Source organism: Bos indicus, chromosome 11 (assembly GCF_029378745.1).
Source record: "Bos indicus isolate NIAB-ARS_2022 breed Sahiwal x Tharparkar chromosome 11, NIAB-ARS_B.indTharparkar_mat_pri_1.0, whole genome shotgun sequence".
Classification (NCBI taxonomy): domain Eukaryota; kingdom Metazoa; phylum Chordata; class Mammalia; order Artiodactyla; family Bovidae; genus Bos; species Bos indicus.
In genome coordinates, this window is record NC_091770.1 from 100,164,050 (window position 1) to 100,189,349 (window position 25,300).

Consider the following 25,300-nt stretch of genomic DNA (forward strand, 5'->3'; position numbering starts at 1 on the left):
TGGGAAGGGGTCCCGAGACCAAAAGTCTGGGAGCTGTGTGTTAGGAATGAGACTTGTTGAGGCTCTGCTGGTCACGAGGGCCACGAGCGGGAGCAGAAGGCTGCCTGGCTCTCTGCTCCTGTGCCCGCTGAGCCTGTTTCAGACTTAGTTGGCCATATTCTTGTGACGAAGATGCCTGTTCATTCTGGACAATTAATGGCGGGGGGAAATGTTTTATTTGGGTTTATTCATATAAATAGGCCAAACAAAAAACCCACTGCTGAGAAAGGGAGAGAAATAACCCTCTGTTTTTGTAGATAAAGTTTTATTGGAACACAGCTGTGTCCCTGTGTACGTCTGTGGTCTGTGGCTGCTTTTGTGCTGCGGTGGCAGGGCTGAGGGGCTGTGGCAGAGACCACCCGGCCCAGAGGGTCTGAAACACTTGCTCTCCAGCCCGTACAAAGAGTTTGCCGGCTCCTGGCTGCTGTAGACATTCAAGAGATACTGTCTTAGAAACCACACCTACAGTGTAGCGGTGTTGACTGACTTCACTCTGTACTGAGCACTGAGAAAACTGTAAAGCTCACACTGCTTTTAACTATTTACTGAACTCCAGCTCTGTGTCCAGAACTGTGTGTTTGTTGTTTGATTGGAACAATAACTTTTATGTCATCCTCTGCCCTGATATTTTCCTAACCTGTTACTCTAATGGGAATCCATGATTTTCTTTAAGTAACCCGATGGCTCTCTCTCTGGGTGGTGTGACAGAAGCATTCATAAAACGCCCGCATCTCCTATGGTGTGAGGTGAGGTGGCGTAGGTCAGGCGTGAGGTGAGGGGGCATGGGTCAAGCCTTTGGAGGGTTCCATCCTGTGCTCAGGGCTGCCTTACCAAAGCACGTGGCAACCCTCTGACTCTGCTGTTTGTCCCGTGGCGTCCGTGATGCCCTACCCCGGCATGTGGCACCCAGCACCACAGGTGTGGGCAGGGTTGTATGGCCTTCAGCAAAATTTCAAACAAGTCTGTGACCCTTGGGAGGGTGAAAACTATGGCTAAGTAGACTGTCATTAGAGAGAATGAGAGAAAAAAAATATCTAGTTTTTGAGATTGGCTTAATACAGTGATTTTTAATTTCTTTAAACTCCAAAACCTTTCCCATCTCAGATCACCCAAAATTCCTCTCTGTCGTCATCCTGGTCACAGCTTCTGGTCAACATTTTGAAATAGTCACTTAACCGGGGATACCACCCTGAGTATGTGTAACCTACAGCGGAAAGCAACGGGGCCTCTCACATCCCAAGGCTGAGAACCCGCCTCGTCACGGACACACCGCCGGTTTTTAGCCTGTGTGCGCTCCATCGCTCAGTGGTGTCTGACTGACTCTTCGCAACCCCATGGGCTGTAGCCCACCAGGCTCCTCTGTCCATGGGATACTCCAGGCAAGAATATTGGAGTGGGTTGCTATGCCCTCCTCCAGGGGATCTTCCTGACCCAGGGATCGAACCCATGTCTCTTGGGTCTGCTGCACTGGCATTCTTTACCACTATGCCACCTGGGAAGCCCCTGTGTTTTATTAGGTCTTTGAAACATTGGGGACGTAATTGCCTGAGGGGTCCCTCCCTCGGCCCCCGGCAGGCCTGCTCAGCCATCTGGGTTCTTTGTCTGGAGGGTATCAGCACGCATTTGACTCCGGGTCTCGAGGCAGACACAGTTGAAAGCAGCTCTTGTCGACTGCTGCAGCGCTCAGGGAGGTCAGGTTCTCTTCTTGCAGAGACGTTGTCTGCTGCTGACCAGGCTGTGTCTTCAAGCAGTAGGATGTCTATCCATCTTCCTCGCCGCAGTGGACTGAATACGTGCCGTGGGCACAGCCTTGGGGGTGGGGAGGGTGGGGCCCAGACATGCTGCTCAGCGCAGCTCATCATGGTGGCTGCTGGACGCTGTGATGGGGTGAGTGCTGACCGCAGCAGAGGCGGAGACTGCTCGGCCCTGAGGACCTTCAGCCCCTAGCAGGGGCTTCTCTGGTGCAGTTCCAGAGCAGAAGGGAAGAGAGAGGCAGAAGCATGCTTGACTCAGCAAAGCTCTTCGCAGAGTTACTTTCCTGTCAGCCACTCTCTGGGGCCATTCTTGTTTCTTTTTACTAGTCATTGAAGGTAAGCTTTTGCTTACAAGGAGATGTGCGCAGAGCTCATAACTGTTCAGTGACTTTTGATCACTCCTGGGTCACTGGAGTGGATGTTTTAAGTGGATTTTGGAAACATTTTGCACCACTTTTTCACATGAGCCTCAACAGAGTGAAGGTCAAAAATTTCATCCTGTTAGGAGTCCTTTTTTCTTAGCAGACCCTTTCCTGCCCTGGTTCCTGATACCTTCTCTGTGAGATAGGTTAGTGGGGTCTCTTCTTAATGAGGCCAGAAGGCGCCCCGTGAGCTAATCGCTCCCCAGAAAGGATGCTTTCGGAGCAGGGTGGTCCCAGGTCAGGAGTGGCCAGGCTCTCTTAGGTCTGTCCCCCGCCCAGAGCAGGCCCGCGTCCGGAGTGGAGGCAGACTGTGGAGCCCATACTGTTGAGAGTGAGTCAGCCCGAGTCTCCCACTGGCTTGGCTTTGCCATCACACTCATTTCTGTAATTTTTGTATTTGACTCAGAATTCCTCCAAAGCAGCAGGGAGGAAGCAGGGAAAAAGCTGATGGGTAGGGCAGATGTGTTTAAGCCTCGAGGCTTTCTGGGAAAGGATTGTTTGGGAAATTTTCCACCTGTAGGTGACTCTTGTGGGCCTTCGCCTCTGTGTGTCCCATAGATCTACCCGTATTAACCCCTCAGGATGGATCTCTGGCAGCTCCCGGGCATTGATGAGCATTTCAAGCCACCATCATGTCCCCAGGCTACTGGTGAATTTACAAGGCTGTGAATTGCCTTTCTTTCAGCACAAAGTGTGGGGATTAAAAGCTTGGTCCTTGGAGAGAGGGTCTTGGGTTTAAGCGGTGCCCTCCTTACTTGCAAGCTGTGTGACCTTGGTAACGTACTGAACCCTACAGGCCTGAATCCTTCACGTATGAGGCATTGGAGGCGATGCCCCTGCCCTCATAGAGTCTCTTGTGAGGATCACATGAGATGAAGCTTGAAGGGTGCGCAGCCTGGTGCCTGGTTACTGCTCAGTAGATGTGACGACCAGCTTGTTGTTGAGTTGCTCAGTCGTGTCTCTTGGCAACCCTGTGACTGTAGCCTGCCAGGCCCCTCTGTTTATGGGATTTCCCAGGCAAGAACTGGAGTAGGTTACCATTTTCTTCTCCAGGGTATCTTCCCGACCCAGGGATCGAACCTGTGTTTTCTGCATTGGCAGGCAGATTCTTTACCATCTGAGCCACCAGAGAAGCCCTGTGACAGCCAGCCCTATTGTTTTTTTCATGGTCCCGGTTCCAGGACCATCAGGGAAGACCACTTGGGGAGTAAGGGCACGGTCTGTCTTCTTGCCAGCCTGTGTAGTAACCTTGTGGTGTAAAGAGGGAAGGTGAGGTGACGGTCCAGGGAGGGGGTGGCCTTTCCTCTGGACGGCTTACATCTGCTCATGTGCTGCTGCGTCAGAGGACTATCTTGTTAAGCATGTGAGAGGCCTGGGCTCCTCCTGCCTTGGCGGGCACCTGTTCTGTTCCCATCGGTAAAAACTGTCTGCCAGAACCCAGAGTCAAGGCTGTTTTCCTGAGCATGAGTGGGAGGGAGAGGAACCCACAAGCCATAGCCTTGTAGGAGCTCTTGAAGTGGCTGGGCTGCTCCCCTTCCTTGCCTCCCATCCCTGTCCTTCCCCGATCCCTGGGAGGCTTTTCAGAACCTTCCAGCCCGGCCTAGTTCCAGAAGAGTCGGGGGCAAGTTGGGCATCTGTCTTATCGGTAAAGCCCTCCAGGGCATTCTGGTGCTTACCCTAGTTAAGAGCCATTGCCGGGAAGAAGTTGTAACCCACGGTAAAGAAATTCTCCCATGAAGGCGACTGATGCCCAGAGAAGGCAGTGCAGACTGGGCACAGGCCTACGGTGTTCTGATGCTGCAGGGATCGGAGTGCAGGTCTCCTGGCTCCTGTCCGAGGGATTTTTCCTGCCACCACACTCATTCTTTTACCATATTTGCTGCTCCTCGTGGTGGGTCAGAAATAGCCCAGACCCGGGGAGCCTACACTCCCGCGGGAGCCCAGCCCTGCCGTGGTCCTTAACTGCCGGGAAAGCTTTTCTGGAAGGAAAGCCAAGGGAGGCTTGAGATTCCAGGCTGCGACCTGCTCCATCACTGCTCCTTGCATCATGCTGGCGAGGCTGCCCCCCTCGGAGCCGGTACCTCCCCCGCCCAGCAGGCTGACGCAGCGTGTGCATACGGCTGCCCCGCTGCCAGGAGAGCCCGGGGCCACCGCTGGTTCCCAGTCACTTAGGAGAGCCTGGGCTCCTGCCAGAGGTGGCAGCTGCTGCAGCGCAGTCACTACCGGACTGGAACTGCATCCACTTGAACAAAACAGGAGTTGGGGGTGCTCACTCTTTGCGCAGCTGAAAATCAAAGTACAGCTTCGGCTGGCCCTCCGTCACTGTTGTTCCTACACCCTACACACCGCAGGTCCTGTAGTGCTGTAGTATTTACCATCGGGGAAAGAAATCCGCATGTTTGACCTGAACCGGAGCAGCTCGAATCTGTGTTGCTCAGGGATCAACTTAATCCTAATATAATCCTAGTGCTTTAACATCAGACGCTCCTCCACTGCTTAAACCCGTGTGCTGTTTGGTTTCCACGTACCGCCTCATCCATCCCTCAACAGCCCCAGTGGTAGGTGGTGGCGGTGGTCTTGTATTACAGGTGAAGGAACTGAGGCTCAGAGAAGTCAGCCGACTTATCTGAGGTCACACAGCCCGTGAGCAGCACAGATGGAATTTGACCCCAAGGTGTTCAGATGGGCGGCCTGTGCTGTTACCCACTTACTTCTCACAGTAAGTGAGCTTCATTCCTGCCTTCGCAGCCTGGGTTGTGGCAAGAACACCTTATGGGACCCCGGAGCCTGATCCCATAAGCAGCAGTCTCGCAAACAGATGTCTTTCTCGTGACTGGAAGTGACGTCCGTCGTGTCGGGTGGGTTTGCAGATCAAACTTGAGCTCTGTGCGTCGCGACTGCGTCTGTCAGAGTCACCGCTGATTGTTCCTAAGGTCCATTTACTCATCTTCGCACAGCCCTGGGATGGCCTGGTGGCCTTGCCCACGCTGGTGTTTCCCCGTAGGGCCTGGACATGGGTGTGCAGGCTCACTCGTCGTGTGCTTCCTGGCCTGCCTCTCTTCCGAGTGTCTGATGGGCAGCCTGCTGGCACGCGTCCCAGGGAGGTAGCAATGTGGTGCCTTCCTGTCCTCTCCTCTCCTCTCACCCCCACGAGACCCGCAGTGTCCTAACCCCCTGCCTCCTCTTGGTCAGCTCTGCCTCTGCCCCTGATTTTCTTCCCTGTGATGGCGGCAGGGAGGGGGGGTGGATTCAGACTTCCCCTGAAGAATTCTCCGGTATCCTCAATGTCACCCCTGCTCCCCAGCCACTAAGACGAGGTCACCTTGTTCCCCACTCTGCACTGACAGGGACCCCACCACATCTTAGAGGAACCTCCAAAAATTCAAAGGTTTTGCTCTCAGTTGGATTCTATTCTTTCTTTTTTTTTGAGCCACACCGCATGTCTTGTGGGATCTTAGTTCCTTGGCCAGGGATTGAGCCCACACCCTGGCAGTGAAAGAACAGTCTTAACTACTGGACCATCAGGGAACTCCCTGGGCTCTTATTCTTAATTCTTCCATCCTTTCTTCAAAGAGGTTGTTCAAAAATGCTAATGTGATCCAGGCTCTGCCCTGCTCGAGACCCTCGAGGCTCCCTGGGGCCTTGGCACCCTCAAGGAGGGCCGCTTATGGTCTGTGTCTGACTCAGTCTCGGGTTTTGTCCTCCACCCAGCAGAGTCCCCTGCCTCTCTGGCAGCTCCAGACCTGGGTACCTGCTCCTCCCAAGCGTCCTCTTGGCTCGACCTCTCCACTCTCACTCCCTCCTGAGCCCCAGTCAGGCCTCTGCTGGGACACCACCTCCTTTGGGAATCCTGACCCTCCCCGCTGTCCCCTTGGTCTGCCTCGGGAGCCCTTCATTGGGGGTGGCCATGGCAACCATGCACATCCCGGCACAGCACCTTGAAGTCCAGGAATAGAAACACGCCGCTTCTTTCCTTTGGGTTCTTGCTGAAGCAAAGGCAGGAGTTTCATTTGCCAGGATCTATTTCAGCAAGCAAAATTCAGAAGAGACTTCTAAAGCGTTTTCATCATTTAAATGGTCCGATTGTTGGTGCCATTCTTTCTCAATTACTCACGATGACGCAGATTAAACGTCCAAATGTAGGAGCGATTTGCTTGTGTGGAAGGGCCCCAGGTCTCAGAGGCCACCTGGATTTGTGGGGCAGAGTGCAGCACGAGCCAGCCGTCTCTTTGACCGCTGCCGGCGTGAGCAGATTCGTGCACGTGCACAGGAGGAACACTGCTTTATACAAACGTGCAGAGTTTTAAATCTGGTGACACAGTTATCTGTCACTTCTTGGTGTAAACATCTTGTCCTCAGTGAAACCTCTCCTGTCCTGCAGGCAGTGGGGAGTCCCTGACCCCACACCGCACCGCCCGGGTCTCTGTGGGCCAGGCGTGGTGAGGGGGCGGCCCTGATCCAGCGCCTCTCCTTCCCTGAGGGATGGAAGCCGCTGCCCCTGGGGCAGGCTCTGCAGTCACCGCTGCATCCCGGGGCCCAGCCCAGAGTCAGCGTAGATTAAAAAGGACAGAGAACCAGAGAGACATAATAACAGCAGGACCACCAGAGGGGTTGCTCGATAAGAGAGCTCTGGGTTATCTGGCTCCTTCATTTAGCTCCTTCAGGTGCTACATGAATGCGTGAGTCCATCGCGCTGTAGACATGGGTGTCAGAGCCTCTCAGTTTGGGGCATTAGAATTGCCCAGATTTTTTGAACCTCATCGGCCCACTCTGTTTCTCAGAGCAGGTTCTTACAGATACTATTAGTTGGTGATCACCTTGAAGGTTAATTTAGGATTTCAGGAATCTCTTTGGGAACCTAAGCTCAACTGCCCCCCCACTAATCACGAGCCAGAGGAGGGAGACGGGAAGTCAATCCGTCACCATCCACAGTTCCATTCCTAAAGGGAACCAGTAATTAAATGCCGTTAAGCAAAATTAATTTGCCTCCTGCCGGAAGGTTGATGATGAATGAAAGGCTCGCTAATCGGAGAGGGAGCTAGGCTACCCTCTGTGGTCATCAATATTTCATGGCGGTTGGTGGTGGCAGGAAGTTAGCTGTTCCTGGCTCCCTGACCTTGAGCACTCTGGGAGGTAGGACAAAGCTGGGGAGGTCGTTTTTAAAGGGTTTTGTTACAAGACACAGTGAAAACCTAAGTGAAATTTGCAACACACACCCATGGGTTAATTGGGTTTACACCCTCAGTTAGCTGGAGAGTCCCCTGAGACCATTCCTAGTAGAGTTGCAGCTCTGTAGCTGCAGTGGCAGAGCTGAAATGTTTAATGATGGCTTTGCGGGTTGGAAGAGTCGGGATTTATAGTGTCGGCTAATTTCTGTGGTGTCACTATCCTCCCAGGAAGGCCGTTTAAAGCTTCTGAACCCGGGACGGGAAGGAGCGCTGGTTTGCTGGAGCTGGGGGCGCCAGCCTGCTGCCCCCACGACTCCCAGATCCTTCCTGGAGATGGGGGGAGACCCTGCCAGGCTTCATGTCCAGAACCACAGAGGTGCCCCCTGGTGGTGCCCCCATCTGCGTTAGCCTCGGCCTCTGGACCGCGAGTGTGCTTGCTGGTGACAAGCTTTAAAAATGAGAAAAGCAGCAGCCTCTCATGGTGTTGTCTTCTTCTCCCCAGCTGCTATTAACTTAGCGAAGCTGAAACTTTTCAGACATTACTACGTCTTGGTGAGTAAAAAATCCCTAAGTCTGTGAATAAGGTCAATTCAAGAAATAGAGCTAATGAACTAGCTCCCCGGAGTACCTGAGTTACTTACTACTAGGTTTTAGTTTTACATCTGGCTTTACATACTCAGAAAAGTAACACATGCTTGATAGTTTTTAAATGCAGAATGACAGGAACACAGTGAAAGCCATTTATGACCCTGAACCTTCTGTTCCTTCCCTTTTCTTACTCCTCCCCCAGGTATTACAGTTTACAGTTCAGTCATTATTTCTCTAGATTCTTTTCTAGGCAAATGCCATGTACAGGCGAACGCCATGCATAGCTGTTCCTTTAACTTTTTTAAAAAATTGGCTTACAAAATTGGGATCATGTCTAAAAACATGACTGAAGTGAACACAAAAAGTCCATATAAGCGTACCACCAAAAGGAGAACTTGCTATAAAATATTAGGGTCATAATTTCCCGGAATGTATAAGCTATGGATCTCCTAGAATTTTGCTTGCCTACTTCCAGACGAAAGTTTCAGAGTAGTTTTCATCTGTGGTTTTGGCACTGACTGTCACTCTGCACAGTCCCTTCCCCGTAAGCCTGTCTGTCTGCCCTGGGCACAGCCCAGTGAGCTGTCCGCTCCGGTGGGTCCACATGTTGAATCCTTGTCATGGCCTTCTTTCTAGGGCACTTAGGATGACTGGTCCTTCCTCTTGACTGTAGACCTCGAACATTCACAGGATCTCCTGAAGGGACTAAAAGCCATTGTTTTCCCCGTATGGTTTTATTTTGCTGTTATTGCTGGAAAACATTTCTCAAAGCCTGGGACTGAAAAACTGTTAGCCTTTGGGGCTGGAAATCGGTGGGTTATGTATGAGAATTTTATTTTCTTGGGCTCCAAAATCACTGTGGACAGTGACTACAACCATGAAATTAGAAGACACTTACTCCTTTAAAGGACATCTGACACACCCAGATAGCTTATTAAAAAGCAGAGACATCATTTTGTCGACTAAGGTCCATGAAGTCAAAGCTGTGGTTTTTCCAGTAGTCATGTAAGGATGTGAGAGTTGGACCATAAAGAAGGCTGAGCGCTGAAGAATTGATGCTTTTGAATTGTGGTGCTGGAGAAGACTCTTGAGAGAGTCACTTCGACTGCAAGGAGTGCAAACCAGTCAATCCTATAGGAAATCAACCCTGAATATTCATTGGAAGGAAGGATGCTGAAGCTCTAATACTTTGGCCACCTGATGAGAAGAGCTGACTCATTGGAAAAGACCCTGATGCTGGGAAAGATTGAGGGCAAAAGGAGAAGGGGCCACAGAGGATGAATGGTTGGATGGCATTGCCAACTCAATGAACATAAGTTTGAGCAAACTCTGGGAGATAGTGAAGGGAAGCTTGGCATGCTGCAGTCCACGGGGTCACAAAGAGTTGGACATGACTTAGCAACTGAATACCACCACCACCAAAAATGTATGAGAATTAGGTGAGAAGGAGGTTACTCAGGAGTTAAGAGCAAAATATCCTGTTCACGAAAGTGATTGTTATCAATATCTTAGTCACCTAGAGAAAAAGAGGACATCCTCTCAAGTAGTGGAGAGTTTCTCTCTCTGCTGATTTATTAATCAGCACTGCTGCTGCTGCTAAGTCGTTTCAGTCGTGTCCGACTCTGTGCGACCCCATAGACGGCAGCCCACCAGGCTCCCCCGTCCCTGGGATTCTCCAGGCAAGAACACTGGAGTGGGTTGCCATTTCCTTCTCCAGTGCATGAAAGTGAAAAGTGAAAGTGAAGTCGCTCAGTCGTGTCTGACTCTTCGTGACTCCATGGACTGCAGCCCACCAGGCTCCTCTGACCATGGGATTTTCTAGGCAAAAGTACTGGAGTGGGGTGCCATTGCCTTCTCTGATTAATTAGCACTGTAAGTGTCAAATAATTTTCTTCAGGTAGCTGCTTTCCCCTTAGCAGACGGTTGGAAGAAAGCAGTGCTATGATTTCTGCACTGACTTTATTCTTGTCTCTCTGTTCCTCATTAGATCGTATGTTACATATACTTCACCAGGATTATTGCATTTCTCCTCAAACTCGCTGTTCCGTTCCAGTGGAAGTGGCTCTACCAGGTATGCGGCTCAGGGGACAGTGCCAGGGAACTTGTGTCTGAGCAGGAAGTCTCAGGGTAACTTGAGATGGTTCCAGATTTATTTGGCAGTGGCCACTAAGACCGTCTGTCTCTTCTGGTCCACAGTTAAGATGTGTTTGTCCAGGAAAGCTGCTGGATTACGTGAGAAATCTGGAACTGATGTAGTTTTCAATTTTAAAAGTCCTTGAAGAGAAAAAAAACCCCAGGCAGAGAAAGCCTTGCCCAGTATAATTCAAACCTCAATGAAATGGGGCCCAATCCTTTAGTTTTAGGGCTTAGAATAGCTTAGAATCCAGACCTCCCTTCTTCTTGCCTATTGTTATTATTTCAGTAATAAAGTTGTCTTTGTAGTATTCTAGAGCTAGTTTAACTACTGGATAGTCACCAAATGATTTAGAGACTAGTTTTTGGAAGCTCTCACTTGGTGCTTTGGACGTTATAGGGAAATGTATGTATATAATGAGCTCTTCAAAGATGCCAGTGAAGACTTAAAGCAAGGACTCTCAAATGTCCTCTCTGGGAAGAAGTGAAAGTCATTCAGTCATGTCCGACTCTTTGCGACCCCATGAACTATACAGTCAGTGGAATTCTGTGGGACAGAATACTGGAGTGGATAGCTTTTCCCTTCTCCAAGGGATCTTCCCAGTCCAGGGATTGAACCTTCAGGGATTGAATCTCCCACGTGGCAGGTGGATTCTTTACCAGCTGAGCCACAAGGGAAGCCCTCTCTAGGCAGAAGGCTTCAGCAAGTCCCCTAAGGAACATGGTCCCCAACGGTCAGCTTTGCGTTTGAGTGGCAGATCAGTGAGCGGTGGGTTACTGGGGGGCGGGGTGGGGGGCAGTTTGTTTGGTTCCACTGCTTTCTGAAGAGCGATATTCTAATCCCTTTACTTGGTGGTGATTTTAAAATTCGCAGCTCCTGGATGAAATGGCCACGCTGGTGTTCTTTGTTCTCACGGGGTATAAGTTCCGTCCAGCTTCAGACAACCCATACCTACAACTTTCTCAGGAAGAAGATGACTTGGAAATGGAATCTGTGTAAGAATCTCCTTTCTTCCCTCCCCAGCCTCGCGCCTGCCTCATTGAGCAGCGTGGTGTGAACAGGAGCAGCTGCTCTCTGCAGATTATCGCCCCCCTTTCTTCCCTCCCCGGCCTTGCGCCTGCCTCACTGAGCAGCGTGGTGTGAACGGGAGCAGCTGCTCTCTGCAGATTATCGCCCCCCTTTCTTCCCTCCCCAGCCTTGCGCCTGCCTCACTGAGCAGCGTGGTGTGAACGGGAGCAGCTGCTGCTCTCTGCAGATTATCGCCCCCCTTCCTTCCCTCCCCGGCTTCGCGCCTGCCTCACTGAGCAGCGTGGTGTGAACGGGAGCAGCTGCTCTCTGCAGATTATCGCCCCCCTTTCTTCCCTCCCCGGCCTCGCGCCTGCCTCACTGAGCAGCGTGGTGTGAACGGGAGCAGCTGCTCTCTGCAGATTATCGCCCCCCTTTCTTCCCTCCCCGGCCTCGCGCCTGCCTCACTGAGCAGCGTGGTGTGAACGGGAGCAGCTGCTGCTCTCTGCAGATTATCGCCCCCGTTCCTTCCCTCCCCGGCCTCGCGCCTGCCTCACTGAGCAGCGTGGTGTGAATGGGAGCAGCTGCTCTCTGCAGATTATCGCTCCAGAGCTGGTCCCTCTGCGTTTAGGTGCAGGAGATGGACACTCAGGCCCCAGGCTTGTGTATTCAGTTTGAGGTCCAGTATCTGCCAAGCATCACTTAGTCTTTTCAGGGGAAGTAGAACTTGCCATCATCTGAGGCATCCTTGGAGCCTGCTGCCAGCAACTTAGCAGCAAGATCTTGGGGATATCCATGGCCTGTTCAGAACTACTGGGGATGCGTAGCCCCACTTCCCATTGGGCCTGCCGGTGGAAGCTCAGGTCTGACAGTGTAATCATCCAAGTCATCTGTAGGTCTGCTAATGATCCTCGCATGGCCTTCATTGTCAGATAACTTGATGGCTTTTCCCAGTTAGCACAGTGACTTGACCTATATCTGAGCTGTAAAAAGAGCTTTTCTGAGTCACAGGCTAAGTGACTCTAGGGTCCTGTTTTCCGGGAAGGGGCAGTCATTTTCTAGAGAAGTGAATAGTGATTGAGAATATTTGCTTGTAAACTGATGAGTTCTGATGGGCTAGGTCCGCAGTTGTATCTGATGACGCGCCTGCGGCTGAGTTCCTCCCTCCCTGTCCACTCTTTGAAGTGTGTGGCCTCCAGCACAGGCAGCTTTTCTCTCTTCCCAGTTCAGAGGCTGAGCCTTGACCCACGGCAGGCTCTGCTGGGCTGGCGGGCAGGTCGGGCAGCGTAGGATGCATTCAGCTCCTCTGTGGAAATAGTAATTGGAAGCAGAGCCTACTTCTGGGCCCCAAACACCAGCTTCCTGTTGTGCAGAGGAAGAAACCCCTGTGGAGGGGAGCGCAGGGGAACCGCCAGATATACCTTTTCTAGAAGTAACAGAATCCGAGCCAGGACCGCTGGTTGAAAAGGCACAGATGAGAGTCCACCTGGAGTTGAGCATGCGTGTGTGCTAAGTTGCTCAGTCGTGTCTGACTCTTTGCAACCCTGTGGACTGCAGTCCACCAGGCTCCTCTGTCCATGGGGTTCTCCAGATAAGAATACTGCAGTGGGTTGCCATGCCTTCCTCCAGGGAATCTTTCTGACCCAGGGATCGCACTGGCGTCTCTTATGTCTCTTGCATTGGCAGGTGGGTTCTATACCACCAGCACCACCTGGGGAGCCCAGAGTTAAGTATACATTTATTTTTTGCTGTAATTTGTTTGGGACCACATTTTACAAAACGCCTCTTCCTGTTAGGTTGCTTTTCAGAAACTCCCCTGCCCTCCTCCCTCCACCTGCATCTTGCTGCTGTTCCTCATCTTTCAATACAAGCTTCAGAGCATCCCCCCGTCCCCTACCCAACCCCGGTAGAGGTGGTTCCTCATCCTGGGCCGTCATCAGGCCTGCGTCCTGGCACTTCCATCCTGTATGTCTGGGGTGGCTCTGCGTGTCCATCTGAAAGACTGTCCGTTCTGCTGGGCACTAGGCCCCCTGAGAGCACCAGTTCCAGCTTCATCACTCTCTGTCATGATAGAGGGAATGTCGTTTTCTCATTTGGGCCATCATGTGGCAAGGAGTATTTCCTTAGGGAAAGCAAGGGAGCAAAGGCTGTCCCAAGCCTGCCATCTGAGCCATCCCTGGGTTGTGATGCCTGGTGCCTTGCCCTCGGCGTCCGCATGTGTTGAGCTCCTCTGCCTTCTTAACACGGTGCGGCAGCCACAGAACCAACACTTTACACTCACCAGCAGCCTCTGCAGGAATCCTTCGGTTCCCACAGGAACCACCTCCCGGTCGTGGCTTTACCAGAAGTACAGATAACCCAAGAGAAAAGCCCAGCCCTGGGGGAGGACTGCATGACCCCGAGGCTTGGTCACAGCAGCAACATGACAACAGAAAAGAAGGGAGAAAAACTTCTCTTTCCTCACTCCACGTGCAGTCGTTTGTCTACTGTATAGATCCAGCTGGACAGACACTAGATGTGCCTTGTGTAGAGCCACTGAGTTGCCATTTGTAGGTAACAGGATCTGGGAGTTGGTGGGGGCATGGGAAGGGTCCTTGGAGAGAGAGTGCTGGGTTGGCTGTGAATTTTACTTCACTGATTAGGAAATTCCTCTTGGTCCACGATGGGGGACAGAGGTGCCTCATGTTTCTTAGAGTACTTCAGAGATGCTGGGCCGGGGTGTTTGTTTTTAAGGCTCTTTCGTAGAACGTTTTTAGCTTCATAACATTGAACAGAATTGAACAGAGGATGCAGATATTCCCTCCGTGTGCCCCCCACCCCACATGTGCGTAGCTTCCTCCATCAGCAGTATCCCCTCCACAGGGCCCTTTCCTTACAACTGATGAACCTGCGCTGACTCACCATCGTAACCCCAGCCCGTAGTTTACAGCAGGGCTCGCTCTTGGTGTTGCGCACTCTGCGGGTTTGGACAGATGTGTACCCGCCGTTACAGAGGCGTACAGCGTCGCTGCGGCGCCCTGAAGTCCCCCGGGCTCCGCCGACCGGGGGAGCTCGTGTCTGCTTGGTGTTCCTGTGGTGGAGCCACGCGGCTGCGTCGTGAACACGGAGAGCCTCAGGCTCTGTCTGGCTCCCACTTTGTGAGGCAGGAGGCTGTCCTCTCCTGGACCCTACCTCCTCAAGGGATGTCGTGATTCACTCCTAGTCTCTGTAACCATCAAAGAGTCTTTGGGCCCAGAAGGTTCCTCCAAACCCGTGGTTCTGTCCCAGGTCTCAGAAGTGAGCCACTGTGGCTGTTTAGTATAAAGTATCTATAGCTGATTAGCTTTTTTTCCCCAGAATGTTAATTACGACACAGATAATAGTGTCATAATTGTGACTAGTTTTATATATATATATATATATAACTTTGTGACGGGAAGAGAGAGAGATTAACGTTGGTTGTGCTAACAGCTGACGTGCCGTGACTCAGCACAGCAGAGCACCTGGCTGCCTGTCATGACAGTTCTAGGAAGTCAGGATCTTGTTTATCCTGCAGCACAAGGCGGGGTCACGTGACCAGGCACGCTCACACAGCTCAGCTCGCATCAAGCAGGCCAGGATTTGAACCCGGGTCTGTCCGACTTCAGAGCCAACACCCTGCACCCCTGGTTGCCGCTGGGCTGCAGTGCGGGCAGCCTTTCACTCAAAGACTGAGGTTTCCCTCGTTGTTGTTTTTTCCCTCACTCAGAGTGACGACATCAGGGGTAATGGAGAATATGAAGAAAGTCAAGAAGGTGACCAATGGCTCGGTGGAGCCGCAGGCCGACTGGGAAGGCAGCGCGTGACGGAGCGGCTCGGAGGGGCGCTGGCAGAGACTTCTAATTTATTCGCAGTCCGGTTGGTCAGCGGGAGCGTCAGCCCCTCGCGACGGCGACACCGCAAAGCTCGCGGCTGGAGCCAAGCGCCACGGAGACCCAACTTTTCACTCTTTTCTGGATGCCGGGTGCGCGCTGGTGACAGGCAGCTCGCATTCTCCTTCAGGTGGGAGTGGCGGGGAGGGAGTGTAAGAGGAGGCAGGGGAAAGGAAGCCTTTGTTTTTAATTTCTATTTCCGCTTTTTAATTGGGGAGCTCTTCAGGGAGACGCAGTTGGGACCCAGTGTGTAGCAGGGAGCGCTGGCAGATGGGGGAGCCCGCCAGCCCGGGAAGGGGCATCAGGAGGCGAGCCGCTGTCGAGAGGGGGCTCAGGGACTCACAGAGAAGGCCAGGGCGGGGGCGGGGGACAAGTGTCGCTGCGTCCATGGGGAGAAAACAGATGAGGTTACTTTACTAAGGAAGTCGAGACTCAGTGAGGCATGAGGAGCCTGCCCCAGGGTTCCCGGCCCCGGGTGTCGCCCCAGACTTTCGTCCCGAATTCTGAAAGTGACCAGGGGCAGCGGTTGTCTGAGGGCCGTGGTGTCACCGTCCATCGGGGCTCTGCTGGTGGCAAATGGTTTGCTGCCTGATGGACGGACAGAATTGTGTTCTTAAGCTCGAAAAGCCGCCCCTGCTGGGATTTCCCTGGCTTCCCCAGCAGCCCAGGGCAGCGCCATCTCCGGCGGCCCTGGCCCTCCTCTCACAGCTGCCCCTGTTCTGTGTGCTCAGAAGCGGGGGAATGGGAAGGACTTTCCTTCAGGAGCAGCCTGGGGCAGGAGGGGTCCTGTTAAAGCAAACCCTTAGTCTAAGCAAGCTTTCCCTGTGAGCCGGGCAGGACTTAGGAACGGAGGAGTGGCGCGGACCTCGTCCCTGTGTTCCAGTGTGACTGAGTGGTTTTACTCTCGGGGTCTGGGGGTGGGGAGCCCCTTTCAGGAATCTCAGTGAGTTGCAGAGCGTGGGGCTGAGCACGGGTGGGAACGGCACTGCCGCTCCGCTCGGAGCCGAGGCCTTTGAATAACGGGGCAAGCCCAGAAGGTCCACCGTGACCCGGGGCGTAGCGGGGCCCGAGACGGGGACTGAGACACCGTGTCAGGAATGTGGGGTGCTGGCCATGCAGGTGGCTCCCAGCACCCGCGTGTGTGTCAGAAGCCTGAGCCCTCCCTCGCCTCCTGAGTGCCAGACGGTGACGGCGGCTGGGGGTGCTTCTCAGACCGCTGGCCTGGAAGGGTCGATGAGAAGCCACAAGATTTAGGGGTGCCGCTCAGCATCCCCGGTTTAGGAACCTGAAGAGTCTCTACTGAGAAAACAGTGGTTCCCCTCCCCTGTGCCCGTCTCCTCCCAGCTGACCGTGAGGACGCGTGCCCTTGTGCGCTCTTTGATATCCCCCTGTGCTCTCCTGGCAGACCTCCACGGGGCTCGGTCCCGGCCCAGTGTGGAGAGGAGCGAGCCCCTGGCCTGACCCTGCCCTTTGCCTTTCCACAGATATTTTCGGGGAGGTTTGTGTGTTCTCCTGTCTTCAGGAGCCAGGAAATATGCCCTGAGTATTATCTAAGGGACTTTTCTTTTTGAGTTAACTCGGAGCCGTGTGACAGAAGGAAGTGGCCCGGAGAACAGGGACATTTTTCCAGACTCCTGTCTGCCTGTGTGTAGACGCCATCCCCGCACCTCAGGACCGTGTCTCCTGCCGTGGCCCATACCCCCTCCGGTGCTCCCCTCCGAAGGACACGTTTGCTGTTTGTCCTGCGAGCTGCTGTCCTTGACAAGGCCATAGACTTCTTGGCAGGAACCAAAGGTTTGAGGGACACCCCCTCCTCTCCCCAGCCCCCACCCCTGCCACCCTGAGGGTCTCCATGGAGGTGTCTTCAGTTCCTGGCCTGGAAACAGGGACGACAGTACACGCAGATGAGGGCGCAGGTGTGGGCAGGCCCTGGCCCCCCGCAGTCACAGGTGGGCGGGAGCCCCCAGGCTCGACCATCTTCAAACCCCCGTGTCCCCCTCTCTGGGCACCTCTAGGCTCACGGAAGGGCTGAGTTGGCTGCAGTTGTACAGTCCTGACCCTTCAGGACCAGGACGGTATGGGTGAGAGAAGGTAGTGGATCCGAAGTGAAAGTCAGGCCGCGGCCTTCCTAACAAATAGGTCATCTGCCCACCTCCTGTGTTGTAACTGGCAAGAAGGTTTGAAGTCAGGCCGATGAGCAAGGAAAATCAAGGCCCAGTCTGAGACCAGGCAGTGGTAATGCAAGTGTTTTCAAAATTATTTAAGCTCCTCGTCCTGTTCCATAAACACGTGGTTGTCCCTCTGTCGCTTGAATAGCTGTGAGCAGCGCTCAGCTCTCACCCTGGAGTGAGGATGGGGGTTGGGGTCCAGAGCCAGGTCTTCTGCCCAGCTGACAGCCGCTCGCTGCAGCCTGACGGTTAGAGCCTGCGCAGCCCGTGCTGGGCTCTGTCGGGGCGGTTAAACCCTCCCTTTCAGTGTTGGAGGATCGGGCAGAGAGGATTGTGCGTGTCAGGAGTGATCAGTGGTATTTATAGCTTCGCCTTCTGCCCCTGCTCCCCGTATCTGCCTGCGAGAAACACCCTTGCCTCCTCTGAGAAACCGGCTGTGGACCGGAAGTGCCACTGGCTGCGAGATTCTAGGAGGTAAAGGATCTGTTTTCCTTTAATAAGCTGTGTGTATTTTGATAGAAAAGTACTTGGACAGTAAGAACAATCGCTGATCTCTCCCTTTTTTATTTTTTGAAGTCACTGATCTCTTTTTTTTTTTTTAGACTTTAAAACTTTAATGAAAAACCTTACCTATAAACATTGAACATACAGATACATACAGAACTTGTAGATAAAACTAGATAAAACTAATACTAAATCTATACAACAAAACAACTGAAGCTGTACTAAATGAGGGCCCTCAGGAGAGAAGCAGTGAGGCCTCCCCTAATCTGATCCAAATGAGGCTCCTTGTGCTGTGTGGGCCCCACCGCCTCTGGGGTCCAGGATGGGGTCCAGGTCCAGGTCTTCAGGGATTCAGACGAGAGCCTTTTCAACTTGGGCCCCTCGTTCACACTTCCTCCTGGTCTTTTTCATCATCACTGATGACATTTTTGCCATTCTCCAAAGAGCTGATTAGAGAGTTGTCTGACATCATCTCTGAATCTTCATTATCTGCCATGTACTCGTCTGGTGTCTGAGGGCAGCAGTCATATGGAGAGGCTGAGTTCTCTTCTGCATCACTGTTGCTAATATTTTCCAGGAAGCAGTCACTTTCACATTCTGAAAGGGCCACCTTGGAGACACATGGAGTCTCTTCGGTCTTGTCACAAGTTGGGTTGACTGGCAGGTCCTCAGTGAAACCGTGTTCATTGGCTGCTCCGGCTGCCTCCAGGGGATGCAGGGGCGGTTCCTCAGCCCCAGCCTGGGACAGATCCAACACCACATCCTCCTGGGGAGCGTGTTCATAGGCTTCCCCGGATTCGTCCACCGTCCTCAGAGGCTCGTCCTCAGCCCCGGCCTGAGGCGGCTCCACCGCCATGTCCTCCTGGGGAGCGTGTTCACTGGCTTGTTCACAGGCTGTGGAGTTGGGCAGAGCCTCTTCCTCCAACGTTGAAACGGATAGCTCCTCCAGCTGGTCCTCTGGGAGCTCTTCAGTTGAGTCAGTTAAAGGGTGCACCCTATTATGTGGCCAAAAACAAACTCTCTTCATCCAGCTGGTTCTTGATGTTTCTTGACATTTGAGGGGTGTTTCTTCTCGCCTTCTGGATGAGACATTCTCCCAAACAATTCAGGTTACCCATTTCTCTTTGCCACCATACATGAAGCTCTCAGCTCGCAAACACACTGAATGTGGAATGTGTATCACCACATTACCATGGTGACCACACATCACAGAACCTTCAGAATTAACTGAACTCTGCACAGGATGAGTCCAACTGCCACTGTCCAACTGCTACTGTGAGCCTATGGACAAGTCTGGCTTTTCAGAGTAAACATTTTATTTCAAAAATTGAATCTCAGGCTCACACATTCCTCTCTGATTATGAAAATAATTTATATGAATGAAAATGTTCTGTCCCCAAGCATAGCTGATAGTAAACATTTTGGGGTGAGGAGGGACAAATCTAACACATTGAGAATAAAAACAGATTCTATTATTGATTAGAATATCATCTTGGTACTGATTACAAGTTTGTGCTCCTAACACACATTGAGGAGAGAAAGCCTTCCTGCAGGGCCACACAAGGAGAAAAGACAAACAAAAAATGCTGAGCACCCAGAAAACTCAGCAAAGTGCTTTTCTAGGAAAGCTGAGGGAGTGGCCTGGTTACTTCTGGGGTCAGAGTCTTTGTTCTTGATGTCAGGGCGTGGTCAGGTCACGATGTTCTTGTGGTGGTAGTGGTTTAGTCACTGAGTCAAGTCCGACTCTTGCGGCCCCATGGACTGTAGCCTGCCGGGCTCCTCCATGGGATTCTCCAGGCAAGAATACTGGAGTGGGTTGCCATTTCCTTCTCCAGATTGAAGTCACTGATCTCTTAACCCTGGCTCTTAGCAGTGGCCAAAGACCCCACTAGCCTAGTTCTCCGTCCCTGGGTGCTGTGACATTTAGCAGCGGTGCGTCCGCTGAGCACCCCTGGGGGCTTGCGCTCTCGTGAGGAGAAGCTCGTTCTAGTGTAAAAGATGGTTTCTCAGATCAGAGCCTGAGCCCAGTTTTCTTTCCAGAAACCACTCTAGAGTAAAATTTACAGGGTTGTTTTTTTTTTTGCCCTTGGACATATCCAGCCAGTGAAGGCAGCACCCAGTCTCTTCATAATGCCACTCTGTAGGGCTGTCAGGGCAAGGGGTCTGCTCCCACGTTGTGGGTCCCCACGACCCACATGCCCCTCCCCCTCCCCCCCTCTTGGCCCAGGCCTGTCAGTCCCACGTGGGCTCAGCCTGGGAACACAGGCTGAAGCCCTTGGTGCATTGCATCATTTTCTGCCAGCAGCTGTGAGAAGGATGTATTTTCCAAGCTCAGGAGAATTTCATCCCGAGCATGTCTGATCGCTTTCGACCGTGTGTGGTGTTCTGCCCCCACATGGAAACGGATGTCTTGTTTTAGTCCTCACCGACCAAGGAGCCCTGTCACAGATGCTGGTTTTCACTGTGAGCGGCTCTGGCCGTCTCCTGGGGCCTGAGACAGTCTGCCCCATGCACCCCACGGAGCACTGGGGCCATTGGTGCTTCCTGCTGCCTGGCAGCTGAACTTCAGAGGAGCCGGGTCCTTGCCCACCCCTCCTCCTGCCCCACACGCCACGCCTCACCCTTGTTTCCCTGACCCACCCCAACCTTGAGCAGATTCAGAATCGGCTGAGTCCAGGGTGCTGTGGCCTGCGGCTTTTTCTTCTTCTTCTTCTTAAGAATTCAGTAAATTGATGGTTTTCCCACTGAAGAAGTTAAATTAGATTTTGTCTTGATACCTCTTGGTATATCAGAAACAAACCACACCAGACTTTCTAGAAGATCTGCTCCTTTACTCCGCTTCTCTCCCGGTGTTTTCGGGCAGGAGGTCTTAAGAGCTTCACCTGAGTTGATGCTAGTCCTTGTCACTTCCACCTGGAACGCAGTTATTGATTGGCAAGCGGGATGCTCTCCAGCTTCCCCCGGGGCCTCTCCTCTCGCCTGGCAATGCACCCGCCCACTCTGCACGGTGTGTGCCTGACAGATAGTGTTTCTGGGACATGGACACGCACCTCCCCTGCGGGGCTGTGTGAAAAACGCAGCCAGGGGAGGAACAGGGAGATGCTGGAGCCAGGATTCGCTCGTTGTCACACCAGGGACCTTTGGGCTTCCGGCCGTTTGGGAAGGGGGTCCCCGATGAAGTCAGTAAAGGTCAAGATCAGACAGAGAACTTAGCTTTCTCCCAAGACAGCAAGCTTGTCTCGAGGCAGGGTCTGAGGTTTGGTGGTGGGCAGGCAGATCAGTCAGGGAGCCAGCTGTCAGCGTTCTTAGCATTTAAAATACTCATTACAAAAGGATCCAAAAATCCTGTCTGCACAAGGGGGTTTCTTGACGCCTTAAGCAGCTTCTGCAGATCGTAAAATTGGATTTGCCTGGTCATGTGACCTCAAAAGAACTCAGACACATCCAATCCAGAAAATAAGTTTCATTTGGGGGAGAAAATGTCTGTAAATATTCTTTGCTTTCCGGGTTAGTTTGGGATGCAGAGGGAGTTGTCAGTACTTTTTTTTCTTTTTTAAACGCTGATGATCATTGAAGAGTATTTACGTAAACATATAACGGGTGGGGGTTCCGATCAGGGTGATATAGAGGATGGATTCTCTTGCTGTGACGCAAACATGTAAAATAAAGATCCTATGGCGGAAATGTATGTTTGTGATCCGAGCCAAGTCGCCAACTCCTGACTGCTGTCTCTCCACTTCCCTCATCATTTTTTCCTTTGTGACTTTTTGTTCATTAAATTAGTGAATGCCTCCCACTCACTCCTGCTGACAATAGTGACACCTACTAGAGAAGTTCCTGTGTCTTAGCGGATCTGTGCAGCTGCTACCGAAACACAGACGTGGCTGCAACTCCAGAGGCCGTGTCTTAGAACAGATGGAAGAACAGCTGTCATTGACGAGGGTCCTGCCTCCACGGGGTGGGGGTGCCTTCTGAGCCCGGTCCTGCGCGCTGCTGCCCCTGGAGGGGCTCTGACGGCAGAGACCTGGGGCAAAGCCGACACCTCGACAGGCTTAGGTCTGCCCCCTTTCGAGGCTGGCTATCCCACATCAGCCCTGCTAGTTATCCCACATCAGAATCCAAACAATCCGGACTGCCCTGGTGGTCCAGTGGTTAAGAATCCGCCTGCCAGTGGCAGGGGGACACAGGTTCCATCCCTAGTCTGGGAAGAGTCCACGTGCCTCGGGCAACTAACCCCGGGGGCCACAACTGCCGAGCCTGCACCCTAGCGCCCTCGAGCTGCAGTTGCTGAAGCCCGCACACCTGGAACTGGCTCGGCAGCAAGAGAAGCCACCGCAGTGAGACGCCCCGTACAGCAGTGAAGAGGAGCCTCCGCTTGCCGCAGCTAGAAAAGGCTCGCATACAGCAGTGATGACCCAGTACGGCCCAAGTGAAAAAATGGTTTTAAAAAGACAAATCAGAGGATATCCAAGATTTTAGACTTGGAGCATTTTTGGAAGTCATTAATTCCAAATCCCTTATTTTACTAGAAATGTTTTAAATGGAGGTTTAACTTACATACAGTAAAATTTACCTTTCAGACATACAGTTGGATGAGTTTTAAGTGTGTATAAACAGCTCCAGTCTCTCCCATAACTGAGGTGGATGGAACATTTCCACGACCCCATAAGGTCCCCTGTGCCCCTTGTCGGTCTACACCACCCCCTTTCTACAGCTGCCACAGCTGCTGCTCTGATGTTTATGCCGTGGTTTGGTCTATTCTGGAAGGTCGCGTGCATGGGATCCCACTTGGGTGTATGGCTTCCTCCATCAGGAGATGTCTGTGACTTGTCCATTTAGATCCCTGGCTGTAAAGCAGCAAAAATGGGGGCCTGGACAAGGTTGTGTCCCACCCTCCACCTCGCCCACCTGCTGAGCGTCGGAGCCGAAAGGAGAACCCGGGTCTCCTGACTCCAGCCTTGGGGTAATGAAGGTAGAGTCACGGGCCTCAGGCACTGCTGCTGTGCTGATAGAAACGTTCGGATGACCCTCTGTTCGCTGTCTCACAGAAGCTCAGGTCCTTGTCCTCTGGCCCAGATTTTCCAGTTACTGGCCATGCCTCGCCCGCAGCGCCTTCCTGACTCTACCCAGGCCTTGGGTTATCAGGGGTATCTGTGGAATGAAGCCTGAGGAGAGGGGACAGGGTGTTCTGACAGTGGACAGCTCAGGAGTCAGGTGAGGCTGTCAAGAGCGCGAGGTGCTGAGGCAGGAAGGGGACAGCTGAGGGAAGGTGCGGGAAGGACCCAGGGACCGTCTCAGACCTGAGCAAGCGTGAGTCCCCCGAAGGGCCCAGGGCTTGTGATTCAGTAGGTCTCCTCCAGGCCTGAGAGGTTGCATGGCTAACAAGCTCCCAGGCAATGCCGCCTCAGCTGTGCCAGGTCACACCTCAAGAGCCCAGCTCCCTGGTTGAGACCTGCCCCAGGACTTCACGGGCTGTGTTGAGTGCCCACCCATGCAGACTCCTGGACCCACAGCAGTGAGCTGGCATCCTCTGGGCCCACCTGGCGGGGTTGCAGCAGTAATCGGGTGAGGAGGGTACAGGCAGGGGCTGGGGTGCCAGCTGAACCACTCCCCTCCTTGGAACAAGGAGGCTTCGTCCTCCCCGGTTAGAATCACAGGTATCTGAGTCAACTACACACGAGCTTCACAGGCTGCAGAAGACACTACCTGGACCCTCTATCTCGGGGTGCCACTCGGGCAGGAAGGCCCGTGCCAGTGGGTCTGAGCTGCCTTCTGGTTTCTCTAACGAGCTGGTCATACAGGGCTGACCCAGATCTGCTGGCGGAGAGCAGCCCACCACCCCCAGGAGCCCATGGAGTCCTCCTGGTGCCCACGTGGGCTGCTTCCCTGTGGCAGCCACCTCCTCCGGACGCCCTTCCCTTCCCTGGAATCCGTCAGGTCAGCAGGTGGAGAGGTGCACAGTCCCTCAGGCTGTGCAACAACGCGGCTGCTAAGTGGGGTGAGAAAGCGCTGACTTCCTACAGACCTGAGCCGTCCCCGGCTTGAGCTGCGTGCCCAGCGGGCACTGCTGAACATCCATCCAGCCCTCACGCTGGTCCGGCCCTGCACATGGGGAGCAGCTGCCTGTGCGGTTTGGGGGCTGGATTTTATGGGGTCGTGCCCCTTGCAGGAACCACACCCTACACCAGTCCTTCCCAGTTGCCAGGGATGCTGACCTTCATAAAAACCAACGAAACTGCTCATGAGAACATGCAGAACTGAACTTGAATCTCTGCATCAGCCATTCTCAATTATGTGTGTAGCAGGCATCTCATTCAGGTCTTGGGCTCTAGTCTTCAGCTCAATAAGGGCTGAAGGCATGTAATACACTAGTATTTGCAGAACTAGAGTATAAATAGTTTGGCTTTCACTGCCTGATGAGAGAGCTGTGGCAGGGAATGGGGGTGGATGGGGCAGAGTTGAGCACATGACCGCTGCCCCTACTTCCTCCCCTCTTTCCTCCCACCCTTTCCAGTTTAACTGACCCCTTCCCACCAGCAGTACAGCTTGTTCAAGTTTTTCCCAAAAATCTTGGGGAAAAAACTAAGTCTCCCCAGGCTAAGCAGCAGCCCCCACCCCCAACTTACAGGGCAAGCTTCTTAGGTCTGCTTTCCCTCCCAGGCACAGGTTCAGGAATCTGCCGGCCAATATAGGAGGTGCGGGTTTGATCCCTGGGTCAGGAAGATGCTCTGGAGAAAGAAATGGCTACCCACCCCAGTATTCCTGCCTGGAAAATGCCATGGACAGAGGAGCCTGGTGGGCTACAGTCCGTGGGGTCAGAAATGAATCGGATGCGACTGAGTGTGTGTACACACGCACGCACGCACACCCATCTCAGTGCAGTCTGGGTTCCATTGGCTGAAGTCTCCTGCAGTCTTTGAGGCTGGGTTACTACCTGCTGTGACTTCAGCAGCTTACGGCACCATGGGACCCTCCCCCTGGAGGCTTCACCCCCAGCTTTCTTCAGCTGCCTGGCCACAGCTGGCTTCCTGTGTCCATGCATTTGGTGTTAGCTTCTCGGCCACTGCCCAGCTGTCTTTTCCCACTCTCTGACACCCGGGATTTTATTTCCAGCCTAGAGCTGCCCTGAGCTACTAATGGCTTATTCAGCTGCCTCTGGAACTGGTGGCTTTTTTTTTTCTTCTCGCTGTGCCTCGTGGCTTATGGAACTTTTTTGTTCCCCAACGGGGATTGAACCCAGGTACTTGGCAGAAAGAGTGCTAAGTCCTAGTCACTAGACTGCCAGGAATTAATTCCCTTCCTTTGGCTTGTTTTAAAGGCACTTCAAAGCCACATTTTCAAAATGAAATTCCTGGTAAATGTGATCCAGGCCAAAAACTTAGGGCCTTACCCTTTTTTTGTTGTTGTTGTTCATTTAAAAAACATTTTATCAGCATATAGTTGATTTACAATGTTGTATTCATTTCAGGTGTACGGCAAAGTGAATCAGCTATACATACACACATATCTACTCTTTTTTAGGGTCTTTTCCCGTATGGGCCATTATAGAGTACTGAGTAGCATTCCCTGTTGCCTATTTTATATGTAGTGGGGTGTATGGGCCTTATCCTCGACAACTCCTTTTCTCC

General features: G+C 52.8%; 1 protein-coding gene across 1 annotated transcript in view; it reads left to right on the forward strand.

The window, feature by feature from the left end:
- Positions 1 to 21,360, forward strand: part of GPR107 (G protein-coupled receptor 107) — a 58,921-nt gene extending 37,561 nt beyond the window's left edge. The window contains exons 15-18 of the mRNA XM_019971021.2: positions 7,886 to 7,935; positions 9,959 to 10,042; positions 10,979 to 11,100; positions 14,838 to 21,360. Of these exons, the coding sequence (XP_019826580.2) occupies positions 7,886 to 7,935; positions 9,959 to 10,042; positions 10,979 to 11,100; positions 14,838 to 14,934 (353 nt within the window). The 3' untranslated portion in view covers positions 14,935 to 21,360. The remainder of the gene's footprint in view (positions 1 to 7,885; positions 7,936 to 9,958; positions 10,043 to 10,978; positions 11,101 to 14,837) is intronic.
- The last annotated feature ends 3,940 nt before the right edge of the window (positions 21,361 to 25,300 follow it).